General features: G+C 41.2%; 1 protein-coding gene across 6 annotated transcripts in view; it reads left to right on the top strand.

Moving 5' to 3' along the window:
- The window catches only part of VCAN (versican), a 98,039-nt gene that overhangs the window by 34,420 nt on the left and 42,293 nt on the right, over positions 1–21,326 (top strand). For 2 of the 6 annotated variants that reach the window (XM_026796571.2, XM_074533496.1), the window contains exons 7-8: positions 10,335–10,736; positions 12,240–13,238. In XM_026796571.2, the coding sequence (XP_026652372.2) occupies positions 10,335–10,736; positions 12,240–13,238 (1,401 nt within the window). Of the gene's footprint in view, positions 1–10,334; positions 13,239–21,326 lie in introns of all 6 variants that reach the window. The other 4 variants (XM_026796570.2, XM_074533494.1, XM_026796572.2 and 1 more) reach the window with 2 other exon arrangements.

Raw genomic sequence — 21,326 nt, 5'->3', positions numbered from 1 at the left:
CGGGCAGAGTTTTAAGGTAAGATTTCAGCCTGAGCAGTGTTTTGACTGTGAGTCTGTGCGTGCTTCACATTTTGGTGCCCGAGCACACCTTGGTATCTTCGCATCTTGTCCATGGACACCAGGCAGACATTCAAAGATCACCTGGCCATGTCACCTCCTCCAGTTGAATCTGCCTTGGGAGGCTGGACTAGGTGATCTCCAGAGGTCCTTTCCAACCACATCTATTCTGTGGCTCCGTGATAAATGTCCTAAAGGTGAACAATGGATATTCTCTCTCCAAGGATAGCAGCAGGAGAAGCTGTTCACAGGCTGCAGACAAGGCTGGCCACTTTCAGGTCTCTCAATGCCAGTAATTTGGGGCGTGTCTCTGGATCCCAGGCACATTGTCCTATCACTTTTTTTCTCTTTCTTACTCAGTGTTTCATGGGCCAGTGGGTGGTCTAAAGTGCCTTTCTTGCTGCTGCTTGTTTCCCTCCAGTTATTTTCACAGGCACTTCGAGCTCTTGCCACATTCACATGGTAGACTTCACCAATCTAAACCAGATGTCCTCCACACCTGTCAGCTTTCTTTTGGGGTCAGATATTGTCCTGTAAGCTCATCTATCTTCAGTGCCAGCCACCTGGCTCTGTTATGGTGCAACCTCTCCTTGAATGGGTTCCTGTTGTCCCAAAAGGTTCACCTGCTCCCCAGCTGAATATCCTGCTTTCCTGAGACTTGCAGCCTCAGCACAGGGGGGTTTGGACAGCTCAACTCTTTCCCTGCAGGCCTCTCTGTCCAAGGAAGTTCCTTGTTGCAAATAGCATGACTGACATTAACATTGTGTTGAGTTAAAAGTTCAGAACTTGATCATTAACTATGAATATTTAGGTTTTTTTGGACTCAGTCCAGTGACTGTAACTCAGAACTACTTGAAATGTGCAGTTTGTACTGTCCCCATTTTTGTGGATAATGAACTTACTGCAGCTGCAGATCTTTCCAGCTCAGGCACTGAAGACCCATTTATGAGCAAATCTTACTCTTTGAGAACAAATCCCGACATCTGCTGCAACATTATGGTCTGGCTGTTCTCAGACACTGTTGGTTTGTTGTTTTAATTTTCCTTTATAGTTTGTGGGTATGATGTTCCAAAACTTTGCATGTGGAAATAGTCCTAATGGAACTGGTTACAGGAAAAAGGACTTAAGTTCAGGAGTCTGTGCTCTAATCTGCAGAGCAGCATTTTGTCATATCACTCCTTCTGTTCCTACTCCAAATTGTTTATGACCTGTTTAAAGTGTTGTGGATAAAAAAGACTTTAATGAGGGTGTATTTCATAAGTCCCTCTAAAAGACTGGGGTAAGAACCGAACATTTTGCCCGTAATCTAGTCTTTAGTTAGGACAAATTCCAACCTGCTGTTTGTTTTTGTGAATTTCACCGCTTTCAAGCAAGATGCGCCTTTACAATGTTCTTTCCAGAAGTTTTAGTTAGCAAAGTTGGTGGTAACATACCATTTGTTCCAAAAGTGACCTTGATAGGTATTGGGTTTTTGCCTTTTGTATAAAGGCTTTTCCTGAGAAGTCTTGCCCTTGGTATATAGAGAATAAATATTTCATCACTTTGCAACCCAGGAATAGACAGTTCAGGACTATCAAACTTTTTACAAGAGAAAATAAGACTAAACAGAACCAAAACAATTTGGTAGAGGCTGAAGAGCTCTCCAACACTTTTAATTACAAACAATGGAATATCAGAATTAATCGAACACTGCTGGTTAGAGGACTCAGGTTTTGCCAGACGCATCTGCCTTTGTGTGGAGAAATGCAGGGGTGTCATGCACTACCCTCCTTCAGGGTGCCACAAATTTCAGAAGTTACTGAAAGCTCTCTCTCCCTCTCAGAAGGTGCTTGGGATTCTCACAGGAACCAGCTGTGACTCCTCAGTGCTTTTGCTAAAAGATTTATGCAAGTGGTGAGTAATGAGCCTCCCTGCCCAGCATCTTGGTCCTCCACATCTCCAGCAGCTGCCTGGTGCTGTGGCTTTAGAGTGAGTCACTCTCTCCCACTGGGGCCTTGGAGCCAGTCTCTTCTTTGGGGCAGAAAAAGGGAGAGGATTAAAAAAACCCAAAAAACCAAAACAGGCTCTGCATGAGAGCAGAAGGCTTGAATTGAAGCCCTTTGTTTCAAATCATCCTTTGTCTGGAAGTTTCTTCCGAAATTTCCCATTATCTCAGTTTCGAAGTTTCGGTCCGCCACAAAATCTGTTGTCCTCGAGTTCTGCCTGCTTTGGGCATGGCATTAAGGTCTCACACAGTGATTCCCACAGCGCCTGACAGCAAAACTGTCCTGCCCAGCACCTGGGCTCTGGGTGAAACCCCTGCTCAGCTCTCACTGCGTGTCTCACACCTCTCCCTCCTCACCTGGATGCGCAGCCACACCACAGCACCTCTGCGCGTATTCAAGCTGTTCTTGTCTTCACCAAGACAAATAGGGCATTTGAGAAAGGAGATACCTCCTTCATCCTGCTCAGGCTCCTCACTCCTGTTTTGTGATTAGGAGTCTCTCTGCTGGAAAGTCTCAAAATGTTAATTTTAATTTGCGGTCTTAAGAAACCTCAATCTGTATTTTGAGCATTTTTTTTTTTCCTTTAAAGACGAATCGTATTTATTGAAATACATGAAAAACACAGGCAGTAAATTCAATTTTGAAATTATATTCGCTAGTTTCAGTAGAGCAGCCAACCTGGACAACTTTTAAAGTACAGTTAAGTTCAGGATTTTAACTTCAGCAGTGTTATGGGTACAAAATTACATTGTATGAAATGTCTTGACTTTATGAAAATAAGAGTGGCCCAGACTAATAATACATGATTTAAAATCTAAAAGCCTTGTTAAAAACCCCTGAAACTTTCTCCCCTTTGATCACAAGTGCTTTTCACTCTTCAAAAACCACATGGGTCTAAGTTTCTGAAACATTATCTGTGTGTTTCATTTCATACCTCCAAGGCTTTTGCCAGACCTTTTCTTTCTTTTTTTTTCTTTTCTTTTTATTTTTTTCTCTCTGAGTGATTCCTAATCATGTATCTGATGGGGCCTGAAAGGGTTTCAGGTTAGACACATGATTAAGTACTTGCAGTTCCTTGGAGGGCATCATCAGAGGGAAAATTTTTCAAGTGTTAACATATAGGACTTATATTAACAGGTTTAAATTAAAAAAAAAAAAAGAACAGCTGTTGCTGAGCACTTATGCTAATTTCTAAGAGATGAAAATATTTCCTCATTAAGAAAATGATTAATATAATTTCAATAGTTTAAAATGTATCTTTTTAAGAGATACATATTTAATAATTAATTCCTTCAGAGAGTATAGGGGATTTACTTAATCCTGTACTTCAGCCTCCCAGTCTCTCCAGGCTAATTCAAGAAATCTTGTCACAGACTTCAGCTGACTTTGGATGGACCTTTTTATCCCAAAGCACCCATTGAACAAACTGCACTCCAGAAATGCACTAATCAAAATGCATTCAGGTTTTTAACTCACATGCCTGCGACAAAGCTGAACTTGATGAGCTCTGTACACAGAGGTGGTTGGATTTTTTGAAACACAAATCCCCTTTTTGCTGAGAAACACTGATTTATTAAAGCTGAATTCTTTCATAGACCTGTATTGGTTTTGGCGAATCTTTCAGCAAAACATTTTTCACTTTGACTCAAAACACGTGTTGACCGTTTTGCTCTGGATTTGCCCATTCTCTTTCCCATTTTCCTCTCTCATTTTGACTTTGTTTCATGCACCTTTTTTGCTTCCCTTTTGTTACACCACTTGGGTTTGGCATCGCGGCTCGGTTTTAGCAGGAGATTGGAAAATTCCAGTTCTGGGCTGGCGTTGCCATGCGTGTTCCTCAGGAATGGAGAGTCCACGCTTCTTTGATTGTTCCCATCCAGCCCCATCAAGAGTGGGTCCAAGTCGGGGCTGAGGCCCTCTTGCTTTGATGCTTCATCCATCTAAAGCTCAAAATCTGTTCTGTAGGAGAAATATAGGAAATTATCACCTCCACAGGGCTTTGAGGGGTCCTGCAGCACCACCATGGCAGGCTCAGGAAGCATCCACAGTGCTCCTCTTGTCCTGCAGCAGGATAAAGGATAAAGGCTGCTGGGCACAGCTCAGGAGCTGGCAGGAGGAACGCTGTCTTCCCCTTCTGCTGCATGTGACTCAGCTTGGAAAGCCTTGAATAGCCGGGCAGCTCTGTCCTTCTCCACAGCAACCGTCGGTAGCTGCGTGTCCCAGCTATTTCCTGGATGAGGGAATTAGTTCCAGCCTGATGTCAGGGGCTGTGTCACGGGAGATCTGTGGATTTCTGATCAGTTTGGGAACCGACGCGGAATGATGAAGACATCGGGTGTGGCGAAGCACAAGGAGCAGAACTGACAATCTGAAGGGGGAAAAAAACCCCCTCAAAATGGAATTTATATCTGAGGAAGCACAGTGCTGGGCACAATAAATCCAGTGTGCTCCAGCATTTCAGAGTCCAGTATCAGAATGGGGAAATGCCTTTGGGCAGGTGAGGATCCCAAGGTCAGGGCACTGAGCACAGCCTGTGCTCAGGCTGCCTCTCTGTGAAGATAAAGCAGTGCAAAGAGATTACCCCAAACAACCATTCTCCAGCCTTTTATTATCTTCCTAGGAAAGTAGATTTATGTTCTTCTCTCAGATATGGTGTATGTCAAGTCCCCCACAGCTGCAGAGATCCCTGGTAATTTCTCAGCCCAGGTGTGGCTGTAGTAAATCCCTGCCTCTCCCTGCATGGTGAGCAGCACACCGACAGCCCCCTGCAGCTTCCTCACCCCACTCTTCCTCAGGGCTTTGCAAGCTCAGTTAGACCATGCTGAAAGCTGCAAGAAGACCTCAATCCACTCCAAACCAGCCTGTGCTGTTCATCTCAGCAGTGTCTCACCTTGAGAAGGAGGGGAAGGGTTTGGTTCCTGGGTGCAGCTTAACCTTTTAAATGTTGCTTAAGGTAGGAGCAGAGATTTATCAGCCTGACTGATGTATGAGGAGCAGCTGTTTGGAGCACCATGAAGTGCTGGGGAGGAGATGCTTCTTTGGCCTGAGCAAGTGAACTTGCATTTGCCTGAGTGATTCAAAACTGGGCGCTCTAAGAACAGCCTCTGAGTGCAAACATTGTGGCCAGAGAGAGAGAGGAAAAAGAAGAAGACACAGCTGGAGGCAGTTTCCTTTCATTGCCTCAGGTCACTGGGTAGGTCAGCTAACAAGGAGAGGATGAGGAACCACAATGTGAAGAAGTGGAAGGTCCACCCCTATGAGCGTTCAAGTGCAGAACAAATGAATTGATTTTGCTCTTTGTCACCTTTGTTCCATTGCTGTGGGGTCTGGGCATCACCCATGGCACACAGGGGTGATTTCCCCCCTTCCACACCAGGTGGGGAGAGCAGAGCACCAAGAATTCTGCTCTCAGTTCTTACCCAAGTGACAATCTTGGCCCTTTTTCTTCTTCAATTGTTTTTTCGTGGTCACAAAGCAAAGATTATTGCTTTTATTTGGTGCTGGGTTACAGATTTAATTAGGAAGAGCTGACTAAAGAGGCTTGCTGGTTTTTTTTTTTTGTTGTTGTTGTCCTCTTTGGCAGTTTCATAATAAATAATGTGGAAAGAGAAATGCTTTTTGCTATTGTTCTTTTGTGGATAAATTGGCAGGTTATAATTCGTTCACAGAACTACACTTGCATATGGGGAAACCAGGAGATAACATATCTTTCCCCCTTCAACCATCTGACTTGAGAAGTTATGAAATAGCAAGTGGTTTTACTTAAGAATGTTTGTGTTCACAGAGCTAAAAGAGCTGCTGCCTCTGCTGTTTTGTTAGCTGGAAGAAAAGACCTTGGGCAGTGGTGTGAAGAGGATGCAAAACTTTTCATTATAAGTCTTTCTTGCAAATAACACAGCCTGATAGTTTTCAAATTTCTGGTATTTTTTAAGAATCCTGTTGGTTTTCTCTGATATGGCACATGCTTTGTAAGCAGGAACAGATCCTGCACTTAAATTTTCATATTTTTCTCATTATATTTGGCTTTTGATTTTGACGTCAGAACAGAGTGTAGGTGAGTGGGAGTATGCACCTGGAGTTACAGAGAAATTCTTACAGCTGCACTGTCAGATTTTGAATTCTGCTACCAAAAGTCTCATTATTTATGAACAAAATCCCACATGCCCTGTGCACCACTGCTTCTGGAAAAGTGTGAATGAGCAGGTGCTGGATCAGTGCCATGATCAGAGGCTTCTTGCTCATTCTGTAACTCAGAGCACCACTTTTTGTCCTTTCTTTCTTTTTTTTTTTTCTTTTTCTTTTTTTTCTTTTTTTTTTTTTTTTTTGATCTGTTCTTAATCTTAGACTTGTTCAGCTTGGAAGGCTCTGCCAGTAATTTAAACTCCAGCTGGCAAAACTTTTGGACTCAGGGGAACATTCAAGGCTGTCCTCTCTGCCAGGGTTGGTAGCAGGGAAGGAAGAAACACCAAGAAGTAACGTAACAAATTAACATTAAAAAAATGTGCAAAAATGAAGCAAGGCAGTTCTCTGCATTGGCATTGTGCTTAAATCGGGCTCAAAGATTTCAACCATTAATTTTGAGTGTCTCAACATTATTTATGTTTTTTAATAATTTATTTTGGCTGTAATTCACAGAAAGAATTCACTATTTCCAGCTTTTGTTCCAACTTTAAACAAATTTTTGTTGTTTTGGCTGTTAGCAACGACTCAAAACAATTGGGTCAATGTCTATAGGGTCTATGTCCTTCCAGGTTCTTAGGTACTTACCTAAATAAACAGATAATAATATTGTAAACAGATATACAATATTTCTGAGTGCAGAAAAATTGTTCAAGTAGTTCAAGTTAGGTACATGGGTAGATCTGGTAATGTTGAAAAACCATGGGCACAAATTATAATATATATAATTTTTAAAATAAGCATTTCTCCTACATAAAGTCCACTAATACTAATACCAAATTAAACAGTACAGAATTTACTAAAATTCTTATCTGGTAATTGCAAAGTTAAACCATGTCTGAAGTTGTGCAGTTTGATTTCCTTGAAGAAATAGTAAGTTTCAATATTGCTCCATAATTTTGAATCCTTGTTTAAGTCATGGTGGAAAAGAAGAAGAAGAAAATGCTGTACAGTAAAAGCATAAAATAAATAAATAGGGAGTGAAAACATATAACATCTCTGCAAAGTCATACAGCCCTTCCAAAATCACAAAATCAGCCATGCATGTTGTTCAATGTAATAGGAATAGATTAAAACAAACAAACAAACAAAAAAATAGACAGTCTTTGATATGAGCAGCTGTTGGTGAGATAATTTGCTTTCTTGCTGCTAATATGTTCATGCACTTTATTAGGAAAATCTGCCTCATGTCTTGAACCAGAAGGAGGACAAAGGAGATAGCATATTGCACGCATGATGCAAGGAGTACAGTAATGCAAAACATCTGGGTGGAGTGGAGGACAGCTCAAACTGGAGTTGTCTACTAAAAAAGCGACCTTCCCTTTGTTTATTCCTTTTTTTTTCTTTTCACACAGAAAAAAAAAATAACATGGATATATTTCCCATTGAAGAAGCACTGTCAGGGTATTTTTTTTTTTAGCCACTCAAATAAGTTTGCACTCCTGAATGATGTGAGTGAAAAAACTTGCGTGTAATTGTTTAGACAAAGTGACTTTAGGGTCACTCTAGTTGATTTTATCCAGAGCTGAATTGCACACAATTTCCATGGGAGAAAATCTGGCTGTTTATTGATAAACTCTTAAAAAATATGGGCTCTACTTATAACACTCTATAAAGGTAATATTTATTGGTTCAGTTATTAATATAAGCAAACCAAATATGCTTGGTGTTTTTTCAGGTTGGCATAATAAATGTGTACCTATTCTGTCAAGTCATTAGCAGATAATAAGTCACGAATAATAAATATCTGCATCCCAGGCATAAATATCTGAACTCTTGGGACTTCCAAGCATTTCTTGGAAATCTGGAAGCTGCGTAAGTGGTTGTGAGTAAGTGTACACAATTTCCCAGCAGCGATGAAATAAACTTACCTTTTTTTTTCCAGAGATTTTAAAAAAAATTATCTACACTGCCCTCATTTTTGTCTAGTTCTGTTAGAGGGTATTAACATTTTAATATTTGTGCAGAGGGTGATCCTGATGGTCACTCCAAGTGTGGCAGCTGAAGCCTGAGTGAGTGTTTGTGTTGGCTGCAAAACCAATTCCATCCACATTAAGGAAACTGATCCTGTGATTAGAAGGGAGAGATTGAGACTTTGCTGCCTCCTTTCCATTTTGCCATTAAAAAAAAAAAAAAAAGTAAAAATTGCTGTTGAGGAAAATGATGAATACTTTGGTAGAGATTTAACGGCTACCACTCAGCAGCACATGCCACTTGTGTGCATCCTTCATTTCCCAAGCTGTGAAGCAAAAATTGTGACGTTTAAACCAGACCCATGCAAGCAAAGAGGGGAGGAAAAAACATTTTAACTTAAAATAAATAAGTAAAAAACATTTATATATATAGAATATGTAGCTAAATCTTCTTTGTAAAACCACAAAAAATTTAAATTTGTGGTAGGGAAAGGAATCTGCTGCTTTTTTTTTCTGCTGGCAAAGAACACCACCACTTCTAAACATGGCGACGTCATATTTTCTTGCCCTCACAATTTCCTTTTCGCTTTCACTTCTCATTCAGGAAAGCTGAAATATCAACCCTTTAACCTCATTTCCCTACTCTGTAATTCTACACGTTCTTCTAGAAATTTTGAGCAGTCACCCTCTGACCAGTCCTGGCCTTTTGCAAAGGTGGCATTTTCAAAGCTGTGTGTGTGAAACTGAACAAATATTTGTGTCACCCTGAGTGGCACATGAAGAATTCATATCTCCAGCTATCAAAGGGGCACCTAATTAGCCATGGGCATTTGAAAAAACCTGGTTTTTTGCATGGATGTTGCTTATGCTCGAGAATATATTGTAAAATAATGTAACTGTTTTGATTTCTGTCTGCAAGGGGAAGAGACTTATTTGATCTATTGCATGCTAAGCAAGATTTTATTTTGCAAGAAGTTCTAGGTGTAGTCATGTCTGTCTGATAAACAGTGAGTTCTCATAAGCACAGCCTGTGTAATGCATTCTTCATATGCTTAGTGTGATTTAAAAGCTGTATTTTTCTCTTTATTTGCATCTTATAAGGCTTTTGACTCTCAGTCACTTAGCAGTAAACAGCATTAGTTTAAGACATTCACATCTTCCACCCATCTGCTCCTATTGCCCTTCTGAAGATTACTGACCTGGGAAAACTGGCAGAAGGGAAGATGGTTCCAACCTGGGCTTTTCCTGAGGAAAATCTATTTTCTGAGCACTCACTTTTTCCAAGAATTTGAAATCTGCTGACACACCTTGCAGTGTTAGCACACATTTCCTCCTCAGATGGCATGGAAATGTGGGCTAAAAGGAGTAGAAAAGCAGCAAGGCTACCAGGCTGTTTAAAACACCACAATTTGGTTCACTGGAATGACCTTTCCTTGTGCCTTCTGTTCATCTAGGAGAGCAACTCCCTCACCTTTTCCATCATCCAGAGGGTTCAGCACTTTGCCTTTGCATGCTCAGCACTCCCATGGAGGCATTTCTGTCTGTGGAGGAGTTTCAGATGTGCATCTTTGAAGTGTTTTCAAAAGATCAACATCATTTTAGTAGCATTAAGTTTGTGATCTTACGGTTCAACATTCTCGCCTTCCCCCACAGTAAATTTCTCCCAGCATAATTTAAAGGCAGGAGAATTTTCTAGTGGCATGCTGGATCCTGCTGCTTGAGCACTCTCACTGCAGTGAGGATTCCTTTTTGCAACTTGTAATTATGGGCTGAAAATAAGCTAAAACATTGTTTTATACATCTGAGCTGGATGCTGCATCAAGCTTTGAAGAAAACCCACAGCTCTCCTCATTTGTGACATCTTGAAATAAACCTTTATGTCCCCAGATCAGTGCCTGGCAGGCTGATGGTCACTCATGTAACACAAGGACTTCTAGGGGTAATTATATAAACCTCAAATATGAAGAATATTGCTAATTTTTTCACTTAATCTGACTTTTAAGTTAGGCATTCTGCAGCTTTACAGTGTTTTATTGCATGTCATTCAATGCTCCAAAAAACTACCTAAAGCCTTTGAAACACTTATTTTTCAGCATGGCATTTATTTTTTGTTGGGGACATTCAAACTAACAAACTAAAGTATCTTGTGTACTGACTGTACCTTTTTTTTTTGTTTTGTCTTTTTTTTTTTTTTTTAAAGCTAAAAAAGTCACAACAGAGCCCACAACCATTGAGCCTGTGACATCCCTGAGAACTGACAGCGTGAGATCGTCACCTGCTGGAGCTCCCCTCGAGCCTCCCATCTCTGAGACCCTGCTCACTGAAGTGCCTGCCACCCAAACGGTTTCTTTGGAGGAAACAACCCCAGAGTCTGAGGAGGACACAGAAATCACCACTGAGGTGGCTGAGGAGAAAAGGGAGATGGAGGTGCTCATGGAGAACATTCCTCTCACCACCCTCCTACCTGAGACTGTCACCGACGGCGAAATGTTCACCGGTGACACGCTGGGCAGGACTGAGTACGATGTCTCACCCAGGCCAACAGACACCACGGCCCCAGACGTGGAGCTGGATCACACTTACTCTGAAGCAGAGGAACAAGGTAGGTCTGAAAGCATTGAGGACGCTTTCTTGACCTCTGTAATTTTTCAGGATAGCACAGCTGTAGCTAAGAGTTCCACTGGTTTTTGGGAAGATGCTGAGACGGGAGATGCGCAGAGGCACGATGCTGATAATCAGACTGAGCAAATAGAAGTGGGCCCTCTGAGGACAGCTACAGATAGCTTCTTACAGACTGCTCGGAGAGAGGCTGCCAGGACAGGGACTGCAGATTCACTGACAAAAGAGCAAGTGTCTCACAGTGCCCACCTCAAAAATGCACCCACGACAAAATCACTGGAGGCGAAATCTGACGAGAAACTCACGACTGTTGTGATCCCTAAAGCTCTGCTCACTGCTGAGTCTGCGGAGAGGGAGGGCAGTGAGAGCATGTCTGGCACAGATTCTGGGGTGGCTGCTGGTCATCACCCAAGAGCAGAAGTGCCTGCTGCATCAGAGACACTCCTAGATGAGCAAGCAGTAACCACTGGACAGTTTTCTGCAGCAAAAGAGTCAACGCCCTGGGTTAAATTTAGCTCTGCAACAGCATTTGACAGCGAGGGCTCAGCTCAAGGGAGCAGAGAGGACCTGAGGGATGTGCAGCCCACCGTGGCATCTGGAACACCTGTATCCTTTTCTGTGTCCGCTGCTGATCAAACAGAATCTGAGGCCATCTCAGGAAGCACTGATGCCCTGCCAGTTTTTGGAGAAGGCACCATGTCTCTTATCCCCTCATCTCAGCAGACAGAAGCATCAGCTGTCTTGGAGGAGCAGGAGGAAACAGAACAGCCAGAAATGAGGACAGTAGATGAGGAGTCCCCTCATCCCACAGCTGCCATTCTTCCATGTACTGCAGGAGAATCTGAGGGGTGTTCTGCAAGGGAGAGGATCACACAGGCCCCTCCAGGTTCTGGCACGTGGCTGCCAACAGATAAAGAGGAGGGATATATGACAGAAGAGTCATCTCACACTGGAAGAGTGATTGAGTTTGCTACAGAGGATGGCTTCTCTGGAATGGAGCCCACATCATCTCCAGGGCACATTGTGGAATCCACAGTGCATCCAGGAGCTCCAATTTCAGCAGCTACTGAGACAAGCAGGGAGCCAGCAGAGACCACAGGGGATGAAGAAGTGGTATCATCTGATTTTGGTCAGAGCAGAGACACTGCAAGTGTATCCCACACCAGCAGCTCCTTGGATTTGGAAATGACCACAGCATCCAAAATACCAGTGGAAGGAAGTAGTGCAACCATAGGGTTTTTTAGCTCCCCAAGCGTAACTGTATTGCCAAGTGCTGTGCCCACAGCTGTGGGGGTAACTGAGCGTGAAGCAGATGAGACATCAGGGACAGAGGGAACTATTAAATTTACAGGTGTGACCAAGGTAGATACTGCAGCTCCACAGAAAGAGTATGATGCTTCCCTAGTTCCAGTTACTGTAGAGAGTGAGGTCACTAGAGATATGCCAATTACTGATCAGACTCCTTTTGATGATGTCTTTCATACAGAAGCAACAGAAACAACCGCAAAACATAGCAAGGTGTTCCCAGAGCTCTCCACACTGGACCAAGGTTTGGAGCCAAGAACTGCCACACTGTCTGTGACATCTGCCCACACACACGAACCAGAGATGTCACCAGGATCTGAATGGGCTCAAACAGCAGTTCAGGAGACGCTGGATGAGACAGGCTCAGCTTATGAGGAGATGTACCCAACCACAGAGGCACCTGTGCCTGCAGTGACATCCACAGACCACGGAGGAGTTCTGACACCTGAGGAAACCAGCGCCTGGTTGCACCTCACGCCGTCTCCAACAGCTGGAACTGCTCCTGACCAGGATGAGGAGGTCACTGAGGTGGTGCCCATAACTGCTGGAGCCGAAGCAGAGACACAGGAGAGCCCAGGAACCCCCACTAGGGAGGAAGATGATGCAGTGAGCTGGGATTCCGTGCCCCCCTCCCATATGACGCCAGCAGGGCGTCCCACTGTGGAAAGCATTACTGACCTGACTCTGGGAGCTTCTCCAAGCCAGGCTACAGAAGGCTCAGGAATGACTACAGAACCTGAGGAAACCAGGCCAGCTGTATTTGCAGCTACTGCAACAGATAAGGCAACAACTCCCAGCAGCATGGCAACACCTTCCCTCGGTGCTGCAGACAAAGCTCAGCCTACGTCTGCCACCAAGCCTTTTGTCACTCCAAAGTCTCCACGCCTCATTCCCGAGGAAGAGGAGGAGGTGACGAGCCATGACATCATCATAATTGACGAATCCGTGTCTCCCAGCAAAGCCACTGCTGAGGATGATCTGCCAGGAAAGATGCTGGAGCCGGAGATCGATAAGGAATATTTCACCGCATCCACTGCCACGGCGGTGGCACGACCCACTGCTCCACCCCAAGGGAAGGAGGCCACAGAGGCCTTGCAACCTCAGGAGGTGTCTCCTTCCACTCCACACCCTGATAATGACATAAGATTGTATGTTATTCAAATCACAGGCAATGACACAGGTAAGATTTTGCCCTTTAGACCCGCAGTCCATCAGAGTGGACAGTTTGTCATGTCAAACAGGTGTGCTTTAGGATGTGCTGGAGATGTTTCTTGGATCACTGAAGGATGCAAAGTACCACTTTTGTCTAGACAGCCACTTGCTGAATATTGGTAGGTCTATTTTTCTGTCCGTTAAAAGCCCCTCAGAAATGTATTTTAAATTTGCTGTGTGGTAAGAATTATTTCTGCGTAAGAATGAATATGAAACTGTTTTATTTCTTTTTAAAAGTCATGATGGCTACAGTCCAGTTTTCTTTTTTTAATGTTGTCAAGTCACCAATTTAACTCCAGCTGTCTGTGAAACAAGCATTTTAATTTCACAGCTTCCATTCCATGCATTACTAGTCCTAAACAAAGCACTAGATTATTTTAACATTCCATTGGTCTGTAGCAATTAACAATGCCATGTACAGTGTAGTCAGCTAAAAAATGGTTAAAGCACTCTACTGACTCCTGTGATTTGGAGGAATGTTTTTTTTTTAATTTTTTTTTTAATAGTATATCATAGAATTTTTAAAAAATCCATCTTAGGGAATATGTGGTGCACATTGATGCAATATTTAATTCTGCCACATTTTTTAGCTGATGGTTCTGTACATGTGTATGTAGCTTCAATTCCATGGGTATCCAGAACAGAAACTTCTAAAGTAGGAATGAACTGATGGGGTTAATGATGAATATGTCTCCATAATGCAAATGTGGAAGGGTGTGCAGTTTTACATCAAAGAATCCTGTCAACTGACTATTATTTAAGATGTCACGGTAAATCATTTTATTTTAAAACAAAAAGCAAAGGAACTGACAAGCAGTACAAAGCACAGAATTTCTGTTAGGTTCAATGTTTTATGGTGTTTAATTGTCTTATGGTTGTATAATAATGATTTTATTTTTTTTGAAGGAACGCAGTAAAAAAATGGATTTTTTTTGGTCTTATATACCTTAACTACATGCATGTCTTTTGAATGTTTGTGTCAGAAACTGTTTTCTCTTTGGTTCTTGGCCAAAAGCTCCGTGCCTCTGAAGAACTCATCCAGCAGAATTCATAATTTATGGGAGTCTTTTGGATGGTTTTTTCAGGTTTGTTCTTGGTAGGGTTCCATTAAAAAAATCAAAAACCAGTAGTGGTTTTTCCCTTGAGATGTGCCATATCCTGTTTGGACATGTAATACCTTGGCTTGGTATCTTTTTACACATTGTGCTTATTATCCTACTTTATGTTTACAGGGTGCAAATCTGCACAAGTTATAGCAATTGTAGCTTAGCCTTCTATTTCAGAAAATGATAGTTCTGAAACTTTTGTTTCTGCGGTATATTATCATTATTTTGTCTTTAGATGTTACCAGTGCCTTGGGAGTCTCTGTTCAATGATACAATGCAGTAAGTCAGAGCAGAAGGGTAATTTCTGAAGACAAGACTTAACCCACATATTAAGTCCTTTTGTGCCTATGGAAATTAATTTAATTTGACTTAATGATCAGTAGCTGGACTAGGCAATAGTGACCTTTCTTTTCCTATTCGGGGTTTGAGTTATGCTGCAGTTTATTTCCTACAGGGGAGTGGGTTGTGCTGCGTGTTCCAGGTGATGGGAAGAAGTAGGATGGTTTGGAAGGGTGTGGATGCAGGATTTCTCTGCATCTACATTGAGAAGAGCCTCATTTTACACCTTTTTTTTTTCCCAGAATAGTGTGGGTACTGTGTTTCATTAAATTAGATTTGGTTCAAAGTGGATTATCTGAATGACAGAGTGCAGATGCTTTTCATAGCTGCTCTCTTTCTTACTCTGCCTTGGGTGATCAGGTCTTTAGGACAAACTTTCTTCAGGGCTTGTCTTCTTCATCTTCACAAACTTTCAAAGCTGTGCATGCATTTCCCAGGTACAGATGTGCATGTGTCAGGGTGTGTGTAAGCAGATATAAAGTTATAAATCCTTAAAAATCTGCCTTTAAGAATTATTTCGTCTGTGAGGAGAGGAAAAAAGTTCATAGTCTTGAAATATTATTAAATTTGTCATATGTCACTATCTGTGCTCTCTTTAAACACAGAGAGACCCATCATGTGTCTAGTGCAATTTCAGAGAGGAATTTTCTTCATTTTCTGTTTTCAGGCCCTGGCAGTGGGAATTCCCCCACTTGGCTATCCACAGACTAAAGGCACCCTCTACCTACTGACCCCAAACTCAGTTACAACTGCCAAAGATTTATTCTCTCTGAGGGTTTGGATTGATTTACTTTATTGCTACAGAAATGAAAGACAACATCTGAAAAATCCTGTCAGACCCAGTTTCCCCTCATTGTTCTTAGTCCATAAACTTTTCTTTGTGCTGAAGGAAATCCGTATAGGGAGTAATGAAGAGGAATGAATTTGGCAAATTTTACCAACATATGCCTTTCAGTGGGATGTAGTTTAACTTCTTATTCTATCACTCTTTATTTGAGAATTGATCCACTGTCATAAAGAACTACATAAACTTTATTTCTGGCTTTTTATTCTTAGCTCTTTGGAAACTGTAAATACAGTTTACATCATTACGTCTCCGATAAAACAAAGGGTTTTTCCTCCTTTGGCATGTTTTCAAGGTAATACAGTATAGCATTTTTAGATAAAGTTAATCTGTGAGGTTTATAAACAAAGGCCTTCACTGATTTTCAAGAGTCCAAAAGTGCCTCCTAAGAAAGGACAGCTTGCTTACCAAAGCCCTTGAAGTAATAACTGTTTCAAATAGGAATTATAATGAGAGATTATATATAGATGGCATTGTCTATAAACGAATATATTTTCCTTTTTTTGTTTGCAGAAGTGCTGGAACTATTTATGAGATTATTCTTTCCCCCTCATTCTTCACCTCCTTGTTATTCAGCTTTTGCCAGAAGCAACAGTTTAACAGTGAGGCAGGGCTCAGCAGAAATTCAGCACCATGTTTTGTTTCCTATCACTCAATTACAATAAAAACCTTGCTATTACACAGCTGAATATTGCTCCCTGCAGCTCCATTTGCCATCCACAGCGTGGACACAATAATATTTAAGTGCTCCATGGAGGTGCCATTAGGCTTTGTCAGGCAGGAGCAGTGTTTCACATTCCACGTGGAAGAGAAAGGCTGGGCTAAACGTGTGAATTCTTGAGATTCTGAGGTATTTTTTAGCAGTTTCCATCAAGCAGGACAGAGAGCCTGCAGTGGTGGGAGCAGCCCTGGCTCAGGTGAGCTCACCTGTGGCCAAACACAATGGGACGAGAGGCAGGAAGGACTCCTTGTGCCTTCCTCCTCCTCCTCCTCCTCAAACCCTCACCAGGCTGGCACCAACTTCTCTGAAGAGCTCTGAACTCTTTGGGCTGGAATGTGCCGTTGATACACGGAATGTGTTATGGATGTATGGAATTTCAGGGGGATATTATTCTTCACTATCACTGCAGGCTGAAGCTGCACTCGAAAGGTGTGGAGTTAAATTCAGTTAAATAAAGGGGCGAGGATATTCTTCTGTCTCACACACACATCCCCCTTAGTATAAAGTAGTACAGTAACTGGAAGGTGATATTAAATATTATAATTTCTAAGACTTTACATTTATTAATTAGACCGGAAGAAGGTTCTTCTAGAGGACTTTTCTTATTGTAGAGATAAATAACTTTACTCTTAGCTTTTAAAATGCATGCTTGCAGTCAATGAAAACTCTCATAAAGGAAGTTTACTTTTAGATAAAAAAAAAAACAAACAAAACAAGGCATGGAAACAGAAATAATTTGAAGGCCTGGTGGAAGGTCAAACTCAGTTTGAATTCTGGAGGACATGTTCTAGGACTGATAAAAAAGAACATAGAGCTGAACAGATAGAGCTGTTTGTTTGTGTAGGAATACAGCAGTTTTCATTGAGAAAATGTACAAACAATCCACACACTCCCATGTGGGCAAACATGGGGCAGGTGCACAAATTAATCTGGGTAGCAAGACTTGTTTTTTCTGACAGCCCATGGGCAGATCTCAGGGAGGTGTTTCAATTAATGAGGAAAACATCCTTGCACACGAGGAAACATCCCTTTTTATTCTACAGAAAGGGCCACACACGTGTTTCAGAATGGAAGGGGCCTGGGACCTCCATCCACTGGAGTGGAACCAGGAGCTTTTCCCTTGGAATTATGAGAGTGAGGAAGCCAAACACCCCTGCAGTGTGAGCTTCCCATGGCATCAGCTGGGACACAGGATTTTGTCCTTCTGTGAGGATTCAGGATTTGCTACCTCGTGCCCTGTTGTATCCTCACAGCTCTGATATTTGCTAGTGCTGCTGCTGGTGCTGGAAGGTCATGGATTAGCAGCTGGGAAAAGTTTAAAAAAAACCCCAACCAACCAAACCTGAAGGAACTTTTCAGCTCATAAAGCTTTTATGAGCTGAAAAATGCTTGTGGGGGTGTTGTTTAACAGTGGTTGAGGGGATGCTGGAAACATAACTCCTGTCTGAATCAGGAGTAATTTGCACACCTGCGTTTTTTGGAGACATTTGAAAGTCTTTTATTCAGTGAATGTGTTTCAAAGTGTTTGTTGGACCCTGGGACTCACACCAGCTCTGTCTGGTTTCTTGTCCCCTCCAGCTTTGAAGAGTGAAATTGCAGGAGCCTGTGCTTTGTGGATGTGGATTTTTATGGAAAGAGGTTACAAACCTTTGTGTTTCAACATGTAATTCTCTGACATGCATATTTCTGTCTTAGCAGTGTGAGAGGGCAAGCAAAATTTGAATGAAATGCAGGATGGTAATGAGTCATAGTCATAAACCTGAACAAAGGAGGCAGAATAGAGTCTTTTCAGGTCCATCTTAGGCCTTGCCTTAAAATTCATTTAATCTTCTTGTCTTCACAGCTCCTTCTGGAGGGCTGTCAAAGATCCTCATGGCTCTGTTTAAGCCTGATTCTAATATCTTGCCTGAAGTGCTCCTTGGCCAGTTTATACCCGTGTTTATGCTTGCCAGCATTGTCTTTAGCCTGAATAGGTCCTTTTTCTTCCTGACACTTATCCCTTGATACTTTTATTTCTCTGCTCAGTCTCAGAGAATGACCACAACCCTTTGCTCAGCCCCTGTTTTTGGTGGTTCCTGATGGGAGAGTGGGAATGTGCTGGGAGGGAAGGTGCTGGCCCTGCCCCAGGCCCTGGGGCTGCTGGGGTGGCCAGTGCCTCTTCCAGGCATTGCAAGGGACACCCTGGAAGTTTGCAGCATCCAGGTTTGCAAATCTCTTCATCTCTACCCACACTGTTCTCCTTTAAGGTGTTTTATTTGTGCTCGCTGGCAAGCAATGTCTCTGGTTATTTTATATGTTATATATATTAATTATTTTATATTATATATTAATTATTTTGTACATTATAGATTAATATATTAATATATTAATATACATTAATATTTCTAATATACAATACGATATATTTTAATATATTAATATTTATATATTAATATGTATTTATATTATCTATTATCTTATATAATTATATTAATTGGTTTATATATTATATATTAATATATCAAATAACCAGAGAGATTATTTGCCAGCGAGCACAAAAAATTAATTTATATATAATTAATGGATATATTTATATATTATATATTATATATTATATATTATATATTATATATTATATATTATATATTATATATTATATATATCATTTTTGTGGTATACACACATGGCTAGGTGGAATTTTTGGTATGCCTTTTTTTTTGCTAATTATTGTGTTAGTCTCCTCCCCTTCAGCAGAAGTCTCTCTTTGTCTTTTGTGTGCTGAAACCACCATTTCTTTTTTCCCCAAATGAGGGGCATATTCTACTGAAAGCCACGGTTTCTTTACAGGACCTATTTCAAATCAAGGTTTACTGTAAGGGAAGCTTCTGTCTTGCAGCTAAGCTGACCTGAATTAATTTCTGGTGGGTTCTTGAAGCAGCAGCAAAAGTGGCCTCACATGGGCAGGAACAATTTCCCACCGTATAAAATGCATAATCTTCTTTTTTTTTTTGTTTTTCCTTAATGGAGGGCTGGGCTTGTCTCAGAAGCAGGTCTGACTAGAGTAATTTTCACATCCTGGATGACCAAACTCTCTCTATTTCTCATAAAACCTGCTGTAGAGGTGGTGCCACGTTCTTCCTGTGCCTGGAGTAACTGAAGTGTTAAAGGCTGAGCAACGTGGCCAGATCCTGATTTCATCTTCCCCAGTGTAATTACACCACAGTAATTCCAATGAGGTGATTGAGAGCAGAACTGTGCTGGGGATGTGGGGACAGTAGGTATCACAATGTCTTCATAACACTTTGCAGATTCTGGGTCACTGTACAATTAGGTGATTATTTTTCTTCAGAACACGTTTGAGTTCAATCCAAACTGGTAGATCTGTTGTTTAACTAAACCAGTTGGGGTTTTTCTATATTAGAATAGTCTTTTTTTTTTTTTTTAAGCTGGTGATATGGAAGGCTTTTTAAAATAGGTTGTACACTATCCCATATAATTTGTATTTAAAACGGAACAGTAGTGATGCCTTGTAGGAAAGCAAAAATAATAACCAAGTAATTGTAACAAATTCAAGCTTTTTTGTGCACTTCTCCTTTTCTCAAAACAAAGGAAAAACAAAAGCAAACCAACCCCACCAGCCCCATATCCAACAGAGCTGAAACTTGATACTTAGAAATTTTCACAAGAAGCTAAAACTGAATTAACAAGTGGTCTTTAGGCCTCTGTTTCTGGCTCTTCCTGTAGAAAGACTTATTATAGAACAATAATTTCGCTTTCCACATTCCTTTCTGGACTTCCATAGATACAAGGAACAGTGCCCTCACATTAAATGCTGTTCAGAGGATGCCTACACATTCCCAGCTGTTTTTGCATTGTATCCAAGGAGACGCCTCCAATCGAGACATAGGGATTACACATCTCCAGCTTTCTTATAGGTCTTTGTTTATTCATGGGAGAAATGAAGGAATTTTATTCATAGGTACAATGTAGTTTTTCATACTTCTGTTATGAAGAACAGGAATTCCTTTTAGAGGTTTTGTTTACATGTGGAGAAAGTCCTACTGCAGAAAAGATGAGCTGTCTTTTACATGGTGATGCAATATGGCTTTTTTTTTTTTTTTTTAATGAAGAAAGTGTTTTTCTGTACCAAATTTTTCTGAATGTGTCCAGATTGTAACTTTCTTAATATGGAATTTACAGTGGGGTTTTTTTTTTCCCCACATTTTCAGTTTAATTAGTGGATTATTCCTTGCTAATCCAGACAGCCTTTTAAAATCTTCCTTGTTTTTTTGAAGTGATTAAGTGATAAATTTGATCAGTAATATACAAAATGCCCACTGGTGTCTTTCAGAATATTTTCCTGCTGTAAGTGAGGATGTGTGCAGACTGGCTGGTTAATATTTTGTGTTGTCTTTGGGAACATGCTGCTGAAGTTATTAATCTTTCTTTATAGAGTAATTTTTTTTCCCAAGCTGCTCATTAGGACTTTTCTGACAAGAAAAGTGTTACGTTTGTCTTGTATTACTGCTTTTCTTAAAAGAAGAGGATCCAGTATGAAAACTTTCAGCTTCCTGAGGAGGAGAAAAACAGTTGGAATTTCATTCCTGGTCAGGAATGTCTTGCAGTAGTCCCTGCCTGCCTGGGTATTACCTCTGCTATACTTCATTAGCTTTTTGACACCGTTCATTAGCTCAAAGAGTGCACAAGAAATATTAGTTTTTAACTTTAAACCATACTCTTGGATTTTACATGTAGCACCTCATCAAGCAGGAATCCCATATTTTCAGTGGGAGGTTTTTTGGCATTAGAAAAGGAATTTCCACATATTTGATGTAATTTTTTTGTTGCTTTTTGCCAGAATAGCAGCAAAAAATGTGCCTATAAGTACACTGAGTAGCACTGAGATTTTTGATTGTATTTCATTGTGGGATTTTTTCCTAAACCATTGCTTTTTTTGTTTTTTTTCCTTGAAAGTGGTGAGTAACATGATTCTGGGCTTACTTATATATTCACCACTCTGGCTTGAAGTGAGTTTCCAGTCACATGTCTAGTTAAATAGTGAACATT

The sequence above is a fragment of the Zonotrichia albicollis genome, chromosome Z, assembly GCF_047830755.1.
Source record: "Zonotrichia albicollis isolate bZonAlb1 chromosome Z, bZonAlb1.hap1, whole genome shotgun sequence".
NCBI classification, from domain to species: domain Eukaryota; kingdom Metazoa; phylum Chordata; class Aves; order Passeriformes; family Passerellidae; genus Zonotrichia; species Zonotrichia albicollis.
This window is presented reverse-complemented; position numbering and strand designations above follow the sequence as displayed.